This window comes from Anser cygnoides, chromosome 17, assembly GCF_040182565.1.
Source record: "Anser cygnoides isolate HZ-2024a breed goose chromosome 17, Taihu_goose_T2T_genome, whole genome shotgun sequence".
NCBI lineage: Eukaryota > Metazoa > Chordata > Aves > Anseriformes > Anatidae > Anser > Anser cygnoides.
Genome location: NC_089889.1, coordinates 1,839,386 through 1,856,720, shown reverse-complemented (window position 1 = coordinate 1,856,720; position 17,335 = coordinate 1,839,386). Strand labels below are relative to the sequence as shown.

General features: G+C 52.2%; 1 protein-coding gene across 4 annotated transcripts in view; it reads right to left on the bottom strand.

The window, feature by feature from the left end:
* SSH1 (slingshot protein phosphatase 1) overlaps positions 1 to 17,335 on the bottom strand; it is a 32,516-nt gene that overhangs the window by 13,270 nt on the left and 1,911 nt on the right. Inside the window, exons 2-4 of one of the 4 annotated variants that reach the window (XM_066979079.1) lie at positions 15,485 to 15,525; positions 2,400 to 2,503; positions 575 to 639 (exon numbers count right to left, since the gene is read on the bottom strand). In XM_066979079.1, the coding sequence (XP_066835180.1) occupies positions 575 to 639; positions 2,400 to 2,503; positions 15,485 to 15,525 (210 nt within the window). Of the gene's footprint in view, positions 1 to 574; positions 640 to 2,399; positions 2,504 to 3,964; positions 4,160 to 5,207; positions 14,602 to 14,628; positions 14,798 to 15,484; positions 15,526 to 17,335 lie in introns of those variants that run through there. The other 3 variants (XM_066979081.1, XM_066979080.1, XM_066979082.1) reach the window with 3 other exon arrangements.

The following is a 17,335-nucleotide window of genomic DNA, read 5'->3' as shown; positions in this document are numbered from 1 at the left end:
AACCAGCTTTTGGATAATTATCACTTCCATTGCTGACCAATATTTTTTAGGTGTAATTGTGCCCAAAAGTTGGTGAATGCACTGAACAAGAAAGAGAGACAAGCTCAGAGGCTTCCTGAAACGTCAGATGTCAGCCATGCTAGAGGGGATAATTAACATAGACTTCTCTGCAGTGACTTTTATAGCCTCTGCACATTTCTTTAAAAGAAAGCTAAAGCCCACTTGGATGTAATTTCAAGACTGACTTAAGCCAAGGACTGACTTAAGAACAGTTTAAGTGCAGAGCACCCACTACCATCACCAAGCTCCTATCTCATCTCCTGTATTAGTATTTGTCGGCTGACTGGAAAATTAAACTTAACACATTTCAGAACAGTTTCCTGATCCAACTCACAGCCTGGACGTAGGGACCAGCCCAAGAGGAGCAGGCAGGAAAACCTGGTGGGGCTGGCAACCAGCATGGCAGACTTTAACTGTGAAACCTAAGATTTGCCAATGCTTTTTGTCACCCTATAGAGGTTTGTTCCCAATGCCTCCAATTGAAAGAAGGGCAGAAAAATGCATCTTTTCTTACCAGTTTGATTCTATCCTCACAGCGAAGGAGGTTGATCATCACCTGGAGGTGCTGGGGCAAATCACCTGCAGAGAAATCATCAAGGGTCTCTAACTCGTTGTGCTAAGAATAGGCAGAGTCTGGACTTTTAATGAAATTGGACATCTCTTAAAGTGAAAACAAACAAACAAAAAACATTTAAGGCAGGCCAATTAACTTTGGTTAGAATTCTCTGGGACAGCAAAGTGAGCTGCTTGGAAGAGTGCTACCTGGCTGGGGTATTTGGGGGCTACCAAATACATCGAGACCACCTGTGAAGGGCATAAATGATGACACTCTTCCATTTACAGCATCATACAGAAGGCACAAAGTTACGTGCCCCAAGGACAGGGGAGGAAGAGGCAGGAGGAACAATTCTGATTAAAGAAGGAACAAAGGAGACAGGGCCTTATGGAGGGGATAGCTGAACAGGGGAAACTTCTGAGGAGGAAGGGCTGCAGGAGGGGCGCGATTCGGGTGATCCCTTCTGTCTCAAATAAAGGGCTGTTCGTGCCACAAGTCACTTAGACTCTAAGGCAGTGGGTACATTTCTGTTCGGTGAAAGCAAGCAAAGGGAACAAAGGCTCCACAAGAAAACAAAACAAGTTCACATCTAATAACTCGGTAAGGCACTCATAACTTTCCATACAAGATAAAATGCCGTCCGTAGGATGTTTGCTGGGTATATGAAATTGCTGACAATCAAAGACACCCAAAGCCAAGCTTGGCATTCAAACAGCCTCTTTGTGCTTGGAGTGTTTACTAAGCAGCAGACACACAGTACCACACTGTGCCTTTCCCACGTGCTCCTGCACTCAAAATGCCCAGATGATTTTATTTCTTCTTTCTTAGTAATCTCTTATTCCAAACCCGTCAACAGTAGAAGGCATAAAAATACAGGGCGAGCAGAATCCACCTTTCTTAACCCCTTATCTGCTTACTGATCTTTATGTGCGTTCACCATACAACTTTCTTCCCACCCTTTTGGGACACCGGAGGGGCGTGCGAAGGAAGGACAGGCTGCTCTCAAGCCACAATAAATGCTTACAGGCCAGATTTAGATCAGTTAACTGAAAGGGGGATTTTCTGAGACCAGAAAAGGGGATGTAAGGAGCTACGAAACGAGTCTCTGGACAGACACCTAAATCCTATTTAAAACGTGCCTCACTTTAAAACGCAGCATTGAACAAAACCAGCAAGAGGCAGTTTAATAAATAAATAAATACGTAAGTAAATGCTGTCATCTGTCATATAAAGTCCCAAGCTTCAGATTACTGGAGGCTGGGAGAGCGCTCGGGAGAAATATCACTGCCACGCTGAATCCAGACCTCAGTAACCACAGAAGAGGTGCTAGAGCCCCGTGACAGCCCATTGCATTTGCCTCCCCATGGACCAAAGGAGAAGGCAAAGATCAACCCACCAAAGCAGAAGCAAGTGACATTTCTTTGTCTGAGGCTGCAGAAGACAGGGATACATACTCAGCAAAGACTCTCTGGCTCAGAAGCCTTCCCTGGCTACAGAACGCCGTGCTGAATGCCATAATGCCTGCAGAGAATACATTTCTACTCCAGTTACCCTTCCGAGGCAATGACAAAAGTTTAAACAAAGACACAATAATCATATGTTCCCATTCAAATCAAGTGGGCTGAAAACCTGGTTTTCCTCAGCAGGTTGTTCGAGGCCCCCCCCCGGTGACAGTCAGAGGAGTCATCCACCCTCCCACGCCTGCTATTAGCCTGTCAGCGTGGAGGAGATGAGCAGGGAAGCAAGAGGGAGCAGAAATTCGGTACGCGGTTTCAGCCACTACCTGCATGTTTGTGAGGATGCTGGAGGCTTCGCTGGCCCTGGGAACTGTTTCCTTGCTGTAAGAAAAGGGCCGCTCCTTTCACCATGAAAAAGCTCTCGCTTAGGCTGGAAAACAAACGACAGAGGAAGTCAACGGAAAGGAGGTATCAGCAAAGCGTGTGCTCGAGTCTGTACACCTGGGGAAGGAAGGGCTTCTCGTCCTTAAAACACAGCAGGATTTTGCCACGAGAAGCTGTTCCCAAAGGCTGATCCTGCCACTTGCAAGGCATGGCTCCAGGATTATTCATGCAGCGTTGTGTCATTTTCCACCAACATTTTATTACTTGGCCATCGCAGGAGATACTTGCCTGAGCTGTCACGGACTGGAAATGGCTTTATCACTTGATAATCAAATTCTGCAACTTAAAAACAGTAGCGGGAAAGGCTTTTTACAGGCTTAGACCTGCGAAATGACTTAAGATCAGGTTCCGAGTCAACCGGTGCCTACTAATTCCAGTTCTCAAAATTTCTCTGGAATGCAAGGACAAGAACATGCAACTATCAATCGTCTGTAGATTTACAGGGGAAGGGAGGGGAGAGGTGAAACCTGTACAGCTCAAGAGAAAGAGCTGCCCTGAAACTTCAGGGGAAAAAGCAAACCGACACAATAGCGAAGGCTTTGCTCTGCTCTGGCTAGATACAACCAGCTGGAGAAACGCTGCCGATAAGAAGGAAGGTCACAGTATGTGCACACACAAACTGTATTTCCAGAGTCATCTGAAACACAGGCCCGAGAACACAGCTAACGAGAAGGCTGAACAAAACCAGCAGTTACAGTAAGACCCGGCACGAGCCTAATTACACGGTACCGTAATGCCCTCCGAGCCTTTTAGAAATAGACTTGGACATAAGTGGTAAAGTTCGCATTTCCCACAAGGCTGAAAATCAACATCTACTAAGCTACCTTTTAGTTGCCACAGTAACTGCTTACGCGGCATTTCCTACCCCACTCAAAACATCAGGCAACGACCGTCACAAGAGGCATTCCTTGTTACAAAGCCGAATTTTCTGCTGTCCTGCACTTCCAAACATAGATCGCCGTTAATTACGGTCTGCTATCAACTAAATATAAACGCCCCATTACGAGCCTGTGCTGCCCGGGAGTTATTTATGCTACAGAAAACGATCCCACAGGAGGTTCTGCTCCCAGCACTCGTCTGTTCTGTGCTTTATCTGGGGTCTTCGCCTCTGGGTAGAAGCGAGCGCTGACGCTCCAATCTACTCCAGTTTTTCTGGGAGACAGACATCAGTTTCATATCTCTTCAGCTTCTGCTGCAAGTTCAGCTCTTCTCTCCTAGGAGAACAGAGCCAAGGCTCCCAAAGTTTCTACATTTTTCAACCGAACCTTCAAGCCGGATCAGGTTTAGATTTGAGATTTCCGTCTATCTTAGAAAGCAACCTAAAATTTTAGCCCAAGTTCCAGGCTCCCTAAGTCATATATCGGATCAATCAAGTGCCAGCAGGACAACCGCGCTAGTTAAAACCAGCTCTCCTCCATTTACGCTCCCGCAGCATCCTGGCACTCACCGCTCGGCTCACCAGCAAGCTGTGCCTCAACGCCAGCCCCGCAGCCTGCTCGCGATCCCAAACCCCAGCTCTGATCTGCCCGGCACACACTAGCGGCAAGAACTGCTGCAGACAAATGCTAGTTCGCTCCATAAGCGAGCCAGGAAGAGTCTTGTTGCCTCCTGCCCTCAGATCTAACAGGAAAGCGTTAAAAAAAAAAAAGGCCGGGAGTTACATACCAGCAGTGACACCACCACAATGTATAGGATATTCAGTCAGATAGCAGCCTCACGCGCACTCAGCTGGTTTTTCAGCAAGAGGAAAGGAGCGGTCAGATAACGCACAAGGAAATCGTTCACAGCATTTCTGTCTCGAGAATTTTAGGAAATACTTTGCTGGGAAAATGGAAAAATATCCCCAAGGCTGTTCTTTGATCCCTAGGGAATACTGACTGAGGCTGCTACAGCAGGACGAAACGCGGACGAGACAGGACTCTTTCCCCAAGGCATCGGTAACGCCTGCTCCAGCAGTTCATCTGGCCTGACATTCGCCCTCATTGCAGGCAGGAAATCTTCTACAGTGAGGCAGATTATTCCCAGTTGTAGGCAAGTGAGAAAGCTGTGCTGCAGGAGCAGAAGAAGCAAGAAAGACAATCCTCATGGCAATTTTTTTTGCCACCATGTATGTATCCGCATGGAAATGAGCTGGAAAGCAGAGCTAAAGAAACAATTGAGAACAAGATTTCTAATTTAAACGTTGTTTCCCAAAACACACGCAAACCTTACAAAACGCAGCTTTCCTTAGGTCAGACCGCTCGGACTTCCCCAGCCCCACTTGTGCTCCCCGATTTGCTCCTGTTCGGAGGGGACCAGCGCGGGGCTGTAGGGAGAGGCAGCACACCCCAGTGCCTCGCTGCCAAGGCTGGGGTTTTCGTTACCCGACACTGTCCCTTATCTCCACTCCAGGAACACTTTACCACCCTCAGTCGCTTCATAGAACTGTTCTAAAAGACAGCTAGCAAAATAAAAGTGAGAAAAAGGCAAGACGCGATATTCCAACCCAGTTTAAAAACAAAAAAACAAAAACACTTAGATCCTGCAGTCCCAGTAAACATCTAAGCTCCATTTTTTAAAAAAATCTCCCAAAGAACAGAAAAAATACTACCATTAGAGAACACCCCCCGCATTTGACCCCCAGCAGCAGTGATAAATGCCCAAGCAAGCAGCGTTTGTTAGCAGCATAAAAACGAGTGGTTTATACATACTAATTTGGACTGGGTTTCTTTGAACAGCAGAAGCATTGTGCTGGCCCGAGAGTCAGACAGAAGTCAGTAAATTCGAAAAGATTCATAACTAGCCGTAAAGCTCACATCCTTTCGCTTCTAAACCCATTAAAAAAAAAGAAAAAAAACAACAGAAAAAGAAAAGAAAAGGTTGATCGTATATTCTGTGCGGAGCAGAGAAGTCGCGTCTGTTGATGCTACCCAGGAACTGGATGACTTTTACGGAACACTGTGTCTTCCACTGATATCCTGGCTTGAGAAAGCACTTGTCCTAACATATCCTGATGAAAGAAGGCCATTCAGCAGGGGAAAAAAACAGCTGAAGCTCGTCTAATCACTTCCCTCCTACAGGCTGGTGTTGTTTGTTTGTTTCCTCTCGCATGCTCTGAGCACGACGCAGCGCGTATCAGAAACACGCAGCACACCAGCCGGGCGCTCTGGAAGGTCCGCGTTCACTTGGACGGGACGAAAAGCATCATATTGACTGCTGCCTGATTGCGGTTTACAATTAAAACCCTGCGTGCCGGCGCTGTAATGTATATGTGACAAAGGCAGTAGCTGCCAAATTAAAATACTTCCTCGCTTACGGTGCAGCCGCCGCATCTCGGTGTGCCGCGTCGCGGTGACTCAGGCGGTTCCGAGCTCCTACCCAACAAGAAACTCTTTCAGGTGGCTCGGTATTTATCTGTTAGCGGCTGGCTATCACCGGATTCGCTGAAGACTTGTTTCTTACAGACCCCTGACTAATTCCTTCTCCAGGCACAAACCACGATGACACGCTGGCGCTCCCCAGGCACCACCAGCCTCGACGGAGGAAGAAGCAGCTCTCTGTTCCACCTTTACCCTGCCTCACTGGCATGCACAACAAAAACCACCGATTCCCTGGATGCCCTTCCAGGAATCCCAACCAGCGCAGTATCCCAAGAGCCCCTTTCAGCTCTCAAATAAACGCCAAGCCCAGGGGTTTCATCATGGCCTGGGACATGGTGCTATCTCAGCAGGACCACACCAGCCCCTAAGGGGGGTAAAATCTTACTCTTACAGGCACCTGGGGGAGCCACGTGTGAGCAGGAGGGTACTAACAGCTACATTTCTTTGCTGTCCATGAAGTAGAAGCCCTTCTGCACCTGGAGCTGGGCAAGGAGAGGCCACAGCATTGCCAAGACACGGTCCAGCACCTCCTGACTTCACTGTCCCTCGCCCCATCCGCTGGCTCTGCGCTGCTCGGCTTTAAAAGGAAATATTTCTTCCCCTTTGGGAAAACTCCAGAAGAACGCGGCTGCAACACACATCAGTCACATTTCAAGTTGCTTAAGAACACAATAGGCAGTGCCTTTTAATCATTTCAAAATGCCGCTCCCTGGGTCCGCAAAGGCAAACAAGCAGCCTGGTAAAAAAACACTGGGATTCGGAACAAGAGGCAGAGCTGCTCGAGTTACCGGACGGACAGACCGAGCTGGAAGCCGGTTGCCAGTTATAGAACGATTTTCCCTAAGCAGCTTGCTTTGCTGTTGTGGCTTAGGCAGTGGTACGTCCCAGGAATAAAACTTGTATGCCTTGGGTATTTGAGTTCCCTGCTTCAATGGGAAATCTCACATAATACGTAATCATCATCACGCATTGCAGGATACAAGAAAGCACTCCGTTGGTGTTTCTTATAGCTACTTAACTCATTTCATCCCAAAATAAACATCCGTACACAGATGTTAGTACAAAGAACACCACTTTCAGCGGGAAGACCCAGCCAAGCTTGGGGCTGATTCAGCAGCCTCTTACTAGTCTGAGAATTAAAATATTTAACTAAGACAGGCAGAGCACAGAAACAACATGCTGCCCAGGCACCCTGCTGCTCCCCAAACTGCCCTGCGTGCATGATGTAGCCCGTCTCATCATCACACCTGCAATGACCCTTCCTATTTCTGGAGCTGTAATGAACTCGTTACCTTTGTGTTTGCTGCTCATCACAACCGCTGTTGGGATCTGCTCGTGCCCCAGCAGGGGAGCAAGGCACCTACCCAGGGGCTTGCTTCAGCTACTGCCTGGGGCACTCTTCTAGCTAGATGCTACCTGTAAGCTAAATCACCCTCTCTCAGACACTATTCCAGATGCCCTTTCAAAGAACCTGCTCACACGGGAAGCTCTCTCTGCTTCTATTTAACCTTCCATCTCCAGCAGTCCCTCTCCGTTGACCTGTGCTGTGCTTGCACGGTTCGGGTGCCGTGCTCTGTTGCAGCAAAGCTCTGTAACGGAGCCTTGCCTAGGCACAGGGCCACGCCATGCTCTCCTGCCACTAAATCTTTGTCAAATTAAGTTCCTTAATTTCCCCCTCATTAACGGAACAAAACGTACATGTGGTGTGGGGGCAGAGGAGGTCATCCATCAGGGCTGAGCGGGAGCTCTCTGGGGACAGAGATTGCCTCTGGGCCCCTCTAACAGCAGGCTCCCCGAGCAGCAGCGTTAGGGCAGGAACACCCTCCTGCCCCAGCACAATTACTTTTGGCATCCATCAATGCAACGGGTAGCAGCAGCCGTGCTCTTCACGCGCTTCCTCCACGTTACACAGCAGGTCTCCCAAGCGCCATCGAATTAAGAACACATCCCTTTGCCCCCAGCTTTTTGGGTAAGGTGGGGAGGAGAACAAATCCCCCCGCCAACATTTTCTGCTCAGCCTGGAGAAAGCCCAGCCGGCTCCAAGCAGTCGTGCAGGAACACGAAGCAGCCCTGAAGGCCCCGAGCGCAGAACCGGGCCCGGCCCCAGGCCGCTCCCACAGCGCAGGCCCGGTGTGGTGTTAGGACAGGCTGTAAACGCTGAGGGCAGTCATGGAGCCGCACCGAAATAGCGACATAAACTGAACTGGAGAGCAGCACATCAGACGGAGGGGAAGATTTGGGGCGACACAGAGCAGGAAGACAAAGCAGCAGCTGCACGCCCCTGCTTCCCAAGGCAGGGCAACAACCGGAGCACGCCGGCTGCTTGCTTTGGCTTGACAGGAGACGCAGAAGATAGCGTTTCCTGACCGAAAGGGGCCTTCGGAAGGGGTCTGAGCAACACCAAACAGCGCCAGGGAAAAATTAACTTCAAAGCTGCTTGCTGAGGCGCTACTGTAAAACCTGAGAAACAGAACGGGAGCCTTCCGAGGCAGCAGCAGGTCATTTCTCACGCTTCTAATAAAAGTACTTCGTGTCTTTCCAAACGGCCTTTGCTCTGTGTCACACAGCAGTCACGGAGAACCCAGGGCCGCAGCGAGATGAGACAAAACACCACAGGCACCATTACCAACATGGCCGATGGCACCGCCATGCTCACTCCACACAGCCCAGGCCAAGCAGAGCGCTCCCCATACAGCGGGGCCGGGAAAGGCCCAGCACCAAACGTGGCGTTAAAACAAGGCATTACTGTAGATGTGAGGAGGTTTTGTGATGTGTTCACAAACCACCCTGTGGTACGAGCCGGAGGTGCCCAGCACACCTCGGGCATCGGCGAGTGCTGCCAGCATTGCTGCCTTGCGGTGCTCAACCTCTGCCGAGATCTCCCCGATGCACCCCAAGTTGAGGCAGCTGCCTTCAAGGGAACTTTTGGAAATGTTTCTCTTCTGAAGTACTATTTTATTACAGAAAATGTGAGGCAGGAAAGCTCCTTCCATACTTGTGGCCACGTCAGGGTGCGGCTCTGATGGGTTATGGAGTCCCTGCTCTCGGCCTTCCCGAGCTGAAGACAAGTCACTCGGAGAAGAAACCCAAACCGTAGGCTGCGAACCACAGCAAGGTCCAAAACTCCTTCGGACACACGGGGAACATCTCCCCGTCCCAGGGGGCAGCTGGGGCACCAACAAGTCACCAGGGGGGCCAGAGCAGCAGCCCCCAGAGCTGGGGCAAGCATCTCCCCATCCATCTCAGGGACAGTCGGACTGGCAGGAAGACCCAGCGGGCTTCCCCCTCATGTTTCTAGCGCCGCAGCAACAAAAGGAGAGTCTAAGCATGTATTGTTTGGCTGCAAGGCTTGGGCCACATTCACAGCGCAAGAATGCTGAGAAGGGTTTGAGACACTGCAGGGCATTCACAGCGCCAGATACAAACTCTCCTCCGGCACAAAGAGGAAAAAGAAAAATGAAATCAATCACGAAGCCCACAAAAGCTAATTTCCTAACATAAATAGACTGCTAATGATGTGCCTCCAGCCGCTGCTGCCCACCCCACGCACGCAGGGCCCTCCGGCTGCCTTCGCCCCAGCCCCGCGCAGATGCGGGGCGGGCAGACAGTGGCTGCGACGCTCTGCAGGGTACAGAAAGGGCCGTGGACACCCCGGCTCCATCCCCACCCCAGCTCTATCCCCACCCCAGCTCCATCCCAGCACATCAAGTGGCTGCGGCGCAGAGCGTGACCCGGATAAATGGCTGGAGCCCTGTCCAAGAGAGAGGGCAGGAAGAGGGAAGCAAACCCATTAGCAGGCTCGCTCCCCGTTCCAGCAGAGACTTGCGCAAAATAAGCGAGCAGAACAACTCCCAAACGGCCAGGAAAGAGAAAATTCTAGGAATCCCTAGTACTTGATGGTGAAAGGCCAAATAAAATAAGAGATTGTTTCACAAGGAAAAAAATAAATCCTTTTTGCTCATCCCATTAATCGCAGAGTTCAAAAAGGCACACGGCTGATCACAGCATCATCCAGCTATGCGACGGACTCGGAGCTAACGTTTCAGATTGCAGTGAGCATTTCTGAGATTCCCACTGCAAAATGATGTCATTTCTCTGATAGCCACGGCCTCACAAGGCCAGGGCCAGATCTACGAACCTCAGCCGGCACGACTGCCTGTCCAACGGCAATAAAGAAACCTTTCTTTCACTCCTGGGAAAGGGCTTTTTGCTGGGACCCATGGGTGGCTGCGCTTGCCCCCATGCGATACCAGGGGAGATGGCAGCTGGTGCAGGGAAGCGAGAGGAGCACCCACATGTCCCAGCTGCTGCGGCCACGCATCTGAGGCAGAGCCTCCAGCTCCTCAGGGAGGAGCTGATCCTGCCCCCATCCGTCCTCATCCCCAGCCGAGCTGTCGGCACGTCCACCGATCCTCCTGCATTCCTCCTGTCAGCTCATTGTTTTAATCCTTTAAACTATTTTATTAAGTCACCCTGCTTCACCCACTCAGCAGTGTCGCCCGGAGACGGGCGAGAGAAGCAGGTGGAAGCTCTCCAACGGCACCGCTGGAAAAAGAAAAGGAAGGTGAATAATAGATTCAAGGATGAAGAAAGCAGCTTCCAAACGGAGCGAGCGGAGGTCAGCCAAGACACAGGCAACAGGATGGGAAGCAGGGCTGAAAACTCTACAGACAACAGTGGCGCAGCAACCCAAAAAATAGCTTAGCCGCTGGGTTTCAGAATGACTCCAAAAAAGGCAGCAGAGACCAGGGAGTACTTGACACATTGGTAATGCGTAAAAATAAAATAAAATAAATCTCAGCGGATCACACAGGGTAAAAGCAGGTCAAGAAGTTCTAGCTCAATCCAGACACCCCATCTAGTGTTTAGCTAGAGGCAGCCAGCCTCCCCAGCTCCCCTGAGCGCGTGCAGCCAGCACCCCATGGTGAGGAGCACCCCAGAAAGCAAGGAGGCTGCCAGCCAGGGGCAAAGCTAGCTCTAGAAGAAAAAGGCTTGGTAAAACCTTAGGAGCATTCATCTTTTCCCCTTCCCCTCCAAACCTGGCCACCTTTTAAAATCGGTGTTGCACGGAGAAGCAGACAGCCACAGCCCCAAAAGTTCTGCAGATGCCCACACGCAGGCACTGCGAGCAGCCCCACAGGCAGCCATCTCCGCGCGGATGTGAGCGTTGGAAGCGATGGCAGACAGGCAAACAAGCAACCTGGCAGCTTTCCGGAAAACCTGAAGGGAGATTTTGTGCCATTCCCTGCCTTTCTGGATGCCTTGGCCCCCGATGCTAAGCTCCAGAGGTGTTCTGCCCGGCTGTCAGCAGCACATCACCGTGCATCCCCTTGCAGCTGCCTTCATTCCTGATCCTTGCAGCGTGGATTTCCTCAAGAAACATAGGTGAGCTGGTGTGGTTATGGCAGGTTTGTAACCCAAGGACTGCCAAACAAACAAAAAGGGTGCATGGGAGGCTCAGCTGTGCCACCTGGAGCCCCTCAAACCTTCCATCTGCTCTCTTAATGTGGCAGGGGGAAGCTTAAGCTTACGAGGTTTATAAAAACTTACCGGTGCTGCAAGGTTTATTTAAGATCTTCCTACTGCCACCTCCTTAGCTCCATAAAAATTGCTTTGAAAACACATAATCAAATAAGAGCTGGCTTCGTGCAATCAAAGTTAATTCACTCGTGCTGAGCCCCCAAGCATTCCCCTCACTGCGGGAGGATGATCGCATCTCCGCCAGCCAGCTGCACGGGGTCTCTGTACCACTGAGATGGGTGGTGGGTACAGACTTGGGGCCCTACAGCAAGCCTTAGGTCTGTCCTAGGACGATGGGGAGAGCCCGGTACAGTGGGAGATACCTCGGAGGTGCGGACGTACCGGTGGCTGGGACAGGCTGGTGTCCTGTGCACTTCACATCCTCCAAAAACATCTTACGAGCACTTGTCAGGCTGGCCACAGCTCTGATTTGTATGAGAAATCCTTGACTCACAGATCTTGGCAACTGATTATCAAAGATTAAGGTATTTAAAAATCAAGAGGCATGTGGAACCAAAATATTTTTCTGACCCGTCTCTTTAACGCCTAAATAAACAGAAACCATACTGGCCTTTTCCAGGAAAAAAAAACAACAAAAAACACAACAAAAACAAGAACCAAAAAACATTCAGCACAAAGCCAGTACCTTTGATAACAGGGCCAGTGGTACTTTTTCCCTTCAAACTGCTGAGGCTTTAGGAAAAAAAAAAAAGGGAAAAAGATTTATATACAATTCCTAAACGGTCTGATCACCACATCTGCAAACTGGCAGGCCTCCTGCTGTTACCCTACCTACAGCCAAATAAACTCATCGTGTTGCTCAACTTCAAGTCAGCAACAGTTTCCTGGAAAGGCCAGGCCTTCAATAAGTGTCAAATAAGTGCACGCTTCCTCAGCTCCCCGCTCTTTGAACGTCCCCACACAACCCACCGCAAGATGTAAAGGCCTAATTATATCTCCAGCGGCTTCCACGGCCACACCTACCGGCCAGCAAGCAGCCGAGGGTCACAAGCCTGTGAATTTGCCTCCCCATTGTATGGAGCACGCTAAGGCAGGATGCTGCAGCCTTGCCAGGATGTGATTCAGCGTCCTGTTTTGAACAGTTAATAAAGTCAGCAGCTTCTGCCCCGCCATCTCCCACCAAGGAGCTGTGAGACAAGAAACGCGGCAGGGAGCAGGACCTGCCGAGTCCAAAACGAACCGTCCCCGCAAATAAATCCCGCCGACGGCCGCCCCAGCCCCGTGTACCTCCCCGGTACCAAAACACGGCCGCAAGCCGTTCGCTCAGTGCCGCCACCAGTGAAACGTGCATAAAAATCCCTAAAAAACGTTAAAGACCGAGGTAGTAAGAAGTGTTTTTGTGCGCTGGAATACAACAGAGTGCAAACAACCAGCTGCAGCGGGACCTTGGTGCAGCGCAGGGCTGGCAGCTCGGGCAGAGCCGGGCCAGGTCCGTGTTCCTGTCCTGCGGCTGGGAGAGGTGCACAGCAAGCAAGGCGAGGAGCCCGAGCAGCGTTGCTGGATGTGCACAGCTCCGAGTTTCCACAGCGCCAGCCACGAGTCACCTTTATTACAGCGACTTTAACCAAACGGGCTCCGCGTAGCGCGGCCCTTCGTGGGCCGATGCTCTCGAAGGAGCCTGTCCGCAGCCGTTCCTCCTCCTGCTGGTGACAGAGCCGTGAAGGGAGCTCCCGTAAACCTGAAGGCTCCCCCTAACTCCTGCAGCAAACACCTGGTACAGGTCCACGACCTTCAAAGGAGAAAGTCACTTCATTAAGCTACAACAAAAACGCAGTAAGAAAAGGAACTGTACCGTTATCAAACCTGGCAGACACGCAGAACACTCTTCCACCTGGTGAGCGAGGCGGGAAGCGGGGGGACGCAGGGCCGTCCACCCTTCCATCACATTTCGAAAGCAGCAGCAGGCCCCGCGGAGCTGAAAACCCTTGCCTCTTACCACCGAAAGGTTTCAACGCTGAACCGAACCACCCAGACGCAACACCGCCTCGGAGCGTTTCAGAACAGGAGGAAATAATGTCAGCTGTAGGCAGCAGATGGGAACTGGAGCAGAAAGGGGCTCGGGAACATGCAGTGACTTGGCGAGACGCAGAGGATGGCACTGGGAAGGAGAGGAAGACCCTAGTCTTTCACCCCCCGGCAGCACGCCGGTGCTCCAGGCAGCTCCCTCCACGTGGAAACCACTAAAATTTGGCATTTTGGAACGACAGAAGCCATAAGGAAACTTAGACCAAAGAGGAGTAAAATGCGTGGCTGGTTCTAAAACTTGGAAGAAGTGGTTTGTGTCCCAGTGCTTCAGAGAGAAAAAAATAAAAATAAAAATCGATAGTTCACGTAACCGGATCCAACGATGCAGTCCAGAATGAAAATCCTGGAATTTTTTTTAGAGTGAATGAAAATCATCTGTTCAGCAAGTGGATGAAGGAGCTATGCCATAAGTGTGTAGTAGCACATTCATCTCGTACCAACAAAATGCAGTTTGAGCCGGCAGCAAGCTGGGCTCTGGTTTCCAACGACCCTTTCTCTAACTATTGGGACCACTGAGGTCTACAAAGCCGGGCACTGGACCGCTGATCCCTGCACCCAGGGCACGTGTGCCAAAGCACAGCTGTCACCTAACTCTCCAGCAAGGCTAGTCCAGGGTCTAAAGATCAGCAAATAACATCACAGCCTGCTCCTGGGTTTATTTCGGAGGAGACAACCTGAACCCCCAGCCGCTGCAGAAGCAGCACGGTGAAGTTGAGCAATCCTGCCACCCCATGGGCACCGCGTAAAGTCTCCGGGAAGCGGCCCGGAGCAGCTCAGCAGGAAGGGGAGGTGGGATCCATCCAGCCCCCTGCGCGGAGGAGCTGCATTTACCATCTAAGCTGGGTCTGTGCCGCAGGTCTTCTCCAGTCCTCGGCAGCGTTTCCCCGAGTACAGCAAAGGGCCAGCACAAAAGCCCCCCTATTCTCTAGGCGCATCCAGCGATTTAATTACCAGATTCTTATCAGGAAAATCGTACGTGGAAAAGAATCCTCAAGGGGCTCCCGGGACTTCAGTACCTAGTGTTGGTGTAGCAGCACTTCTCAGTGGCCAAAAGAAAAGCGTCAGATTTTAAGCCCAGTCTCAACGTGTCCATCCCCCCGTGACCACTCTGGCCAGCAACACAAAAACACCCAACATCCATCCACCCGCCCGCTGCTCCCAACTGCAAGGTAACCCAGACCCCAACCCGAATCTGCTCTGTCCTCGTCTCAGCAACCGATCCACCAGGCTGAAGAGAAAGCTGCCGCCAGCATCTCGTTCGCGTAGCGCCGCAACGATGCGTCTCAAAGCACACAGCGGGGTGGAAATAGCAAGAACGAACCCCGCGCGGCAGCGTTAAGTGACTTCGCTCTTATCTGAAACAGGATAATTGAAGTAGGAAGTAGCAACAAGAAGGGAACCAGCCTGCCGAAGCTCTGCTGTGATTTTTTTTATACTTTATCTCCCGAATTGTGGTTTACAGGTTAGAGGGTAAGCGCGGTCGGCAGCAGCTGGATTTAGAGGGGACAACCCACGTAATTACTCGGCCCCATTAGGCGGGTGTCCCACCAGAGCAGCTTTATCGCTGCTGCTTCTCGTGTCTGCAGAGCGTCAGCGAGGGCGGCCTTTCCCTTCTCCAGCGGGGCATCCCAGCCTTCTCCTCCCCCTGTATGAGCAAAGCAGCCCTATAGGATCCCAGCAGCAAGGAAGCAGAATTCCTATACAGGACGGCTGCATAGCCAGGAGGGAGCAGAGCTCTCGTCCCTTCCCACCCCAGGAGCACACCCCCCCTTCCCTGCAACTTTCTGGTTTCTTCACACCAGAAAAATAAGAAAAAAAAAAACCACCAAACCCTCTTTTATGCTTTAAACACTGGCCCCAAACTTAAAGCGATAAGGGAAAGGCCGTCCCCCAGAGCTCAGCTCCGGCAGGGCTGGCCCCGCAATCCCCCCCGGGCGTGCGTGCGTGCTCGGGCCAGAGCCCTGCGTGGGGTCAGGGCCGAGATGCGTGGCAGGCAATTAACAGCAGTGGAAACACGCTTAGAGCCAAACAGCTCCGCTTACCTCACGTTTAATTTGCGCTCTTCATCGCTGCCAGCCTCCAGCTGAGGGGAGAAAAGAGGGATACAGAGAAAGTTACACGCCGGTAGCTTCCACGGGACAAGTTAAAAAATAACAAACACGTGTTTTTTAAACCCGTCGCAGCAGTGACAGGCTCGGGGTGGCCGTCCCCGGGCCATACGTGCAGGCAGCACCCGCTGCCGGGTGACAGAGGGGCTCACGGGGCTTGTAAGGCTATTAGGGCCTAATCCTGCAGCCGGTCCCGGAGCGCGGATCGGTTTGAAGATCGCCGACCCGGACGTCACCGGGAGCGCACGCACACGTGCGGGCAGCGCCCGGCCCGAGCCGGGGGCTGCCGACGGGAGCCGAGCACACCGGAGCCGCTTCGGGGCACGCAGGGACAGCGCTAGGACAGGGACCGTGGCAGGCACCGGCTGCAAGCGCCCCGGGAGCTGGTTGATCTGGGACAGGCCCTCCGGCTTTTCGTACTTTCCTCAAAACAGAGGCGCGCGGGCTGACCTGAGCTTACTCGCAAAGAAAAGCGCTTTCGTGTAACCTTGCTCTCCAGCCACCTCCTTCGACTTCTCCGCTGGCTTTTGGACTAAATTCCCTAACAAAGAAAAACGGAATTTGTGGCTAATTGCGTCCAGAGCTGACGGGAAGAGCAAGGCTCAGAGACGGTTCTCCTCTTCTGTCCCTGCGTAACCAGAGAGGGCCGGGAGCATCCCTCAAAGGGCCGGGTTGCACTGGGGACCCAGGACCTTAAGGATTGCTCTGAAAAGGGAAAAACCTTCGCGGAAACTTGCAGCTCGCTGGACACCGGAGCCTCGTTAGCTCGGAGACACAGACTTCGGGCAAGCGTGCTCCGTTAGGACTCGGAGAATATTTTGTTATTTACTGCAACATTGCTTCAAACCCACATCAAACCGGGCCACACTACGGGTTCCTTCTTTCCACGTGGTTTTGCAGAACTCAAAAATAAGCAAACAGTTTCATGCAAAACATTCGAGCTTAGAGTTTTTGAGTGAGCGAGCGTGTGTGTGTGTGTGTGCAGGGGCTGGGTTGTTCTGCAGCCCCCCGAAATTAAGGCTTGGGAGGTTGGGAGCTCGCAGGAGCAGCCCCGTTTGCGATCTGCCGGAACCGGTGGTGCCCAGAAAAAAACCCCGAGGCAACCACACGGCCTGGATATGAGACGTACAGCCACCCGGGGGAAGAGAGAGAGAGACACAAATCCCATCTAAAACCGCCGCAGCTGACGGAGATCTGGAGGGAGACATACCAGCCCTATTTTTAGTTTGTTTACACCGCGCGGCCGCAGCCAGAGCGGCCCGGGCAGCGCCCCGCAGCACCCCCAGCCCCCTGCCCGTGGTCCCCCAGCCTCGGCGGGCGTACGGCCCGGCCCGGGGCAGGTCCCCGGCCTGTTTGTTTGGGTCCGTCACACAGCAACGGGCCGGAGAGCCACCTTTTTTTTTGTTTAAAAACAAACGCAGCCGTGAAATCTCAGCTGACGGTGGCTGTGATTCCGCAGCCGGGCCGGCCCCGACGCTGCTTGGGGTTCATCACCCCGACCCGGGCGCGAGTCCGCTGCCTCTCTCCTCGCCGCTCAACGGCTGCCGAAAGGCCAAGACAGAATCGCTCGGCACCACAGGCGGCATCGAGCACTGCCCTTCGGGCTGAGCATCCCTCTCTGCCGCCAGGTTTCACGTCCGCTGCCAGCTCGGGCGCTGCGGCACGGAGAGGGCAGCCCGGCCAGCAGCACCCGTCGGGGCTCACCCACGCTCTCCATCCGCAGATAAAACACCCCTACGAATTTACGGCCCGCCACGTTCACACGACAGCAAGCCCCTTGCAGGC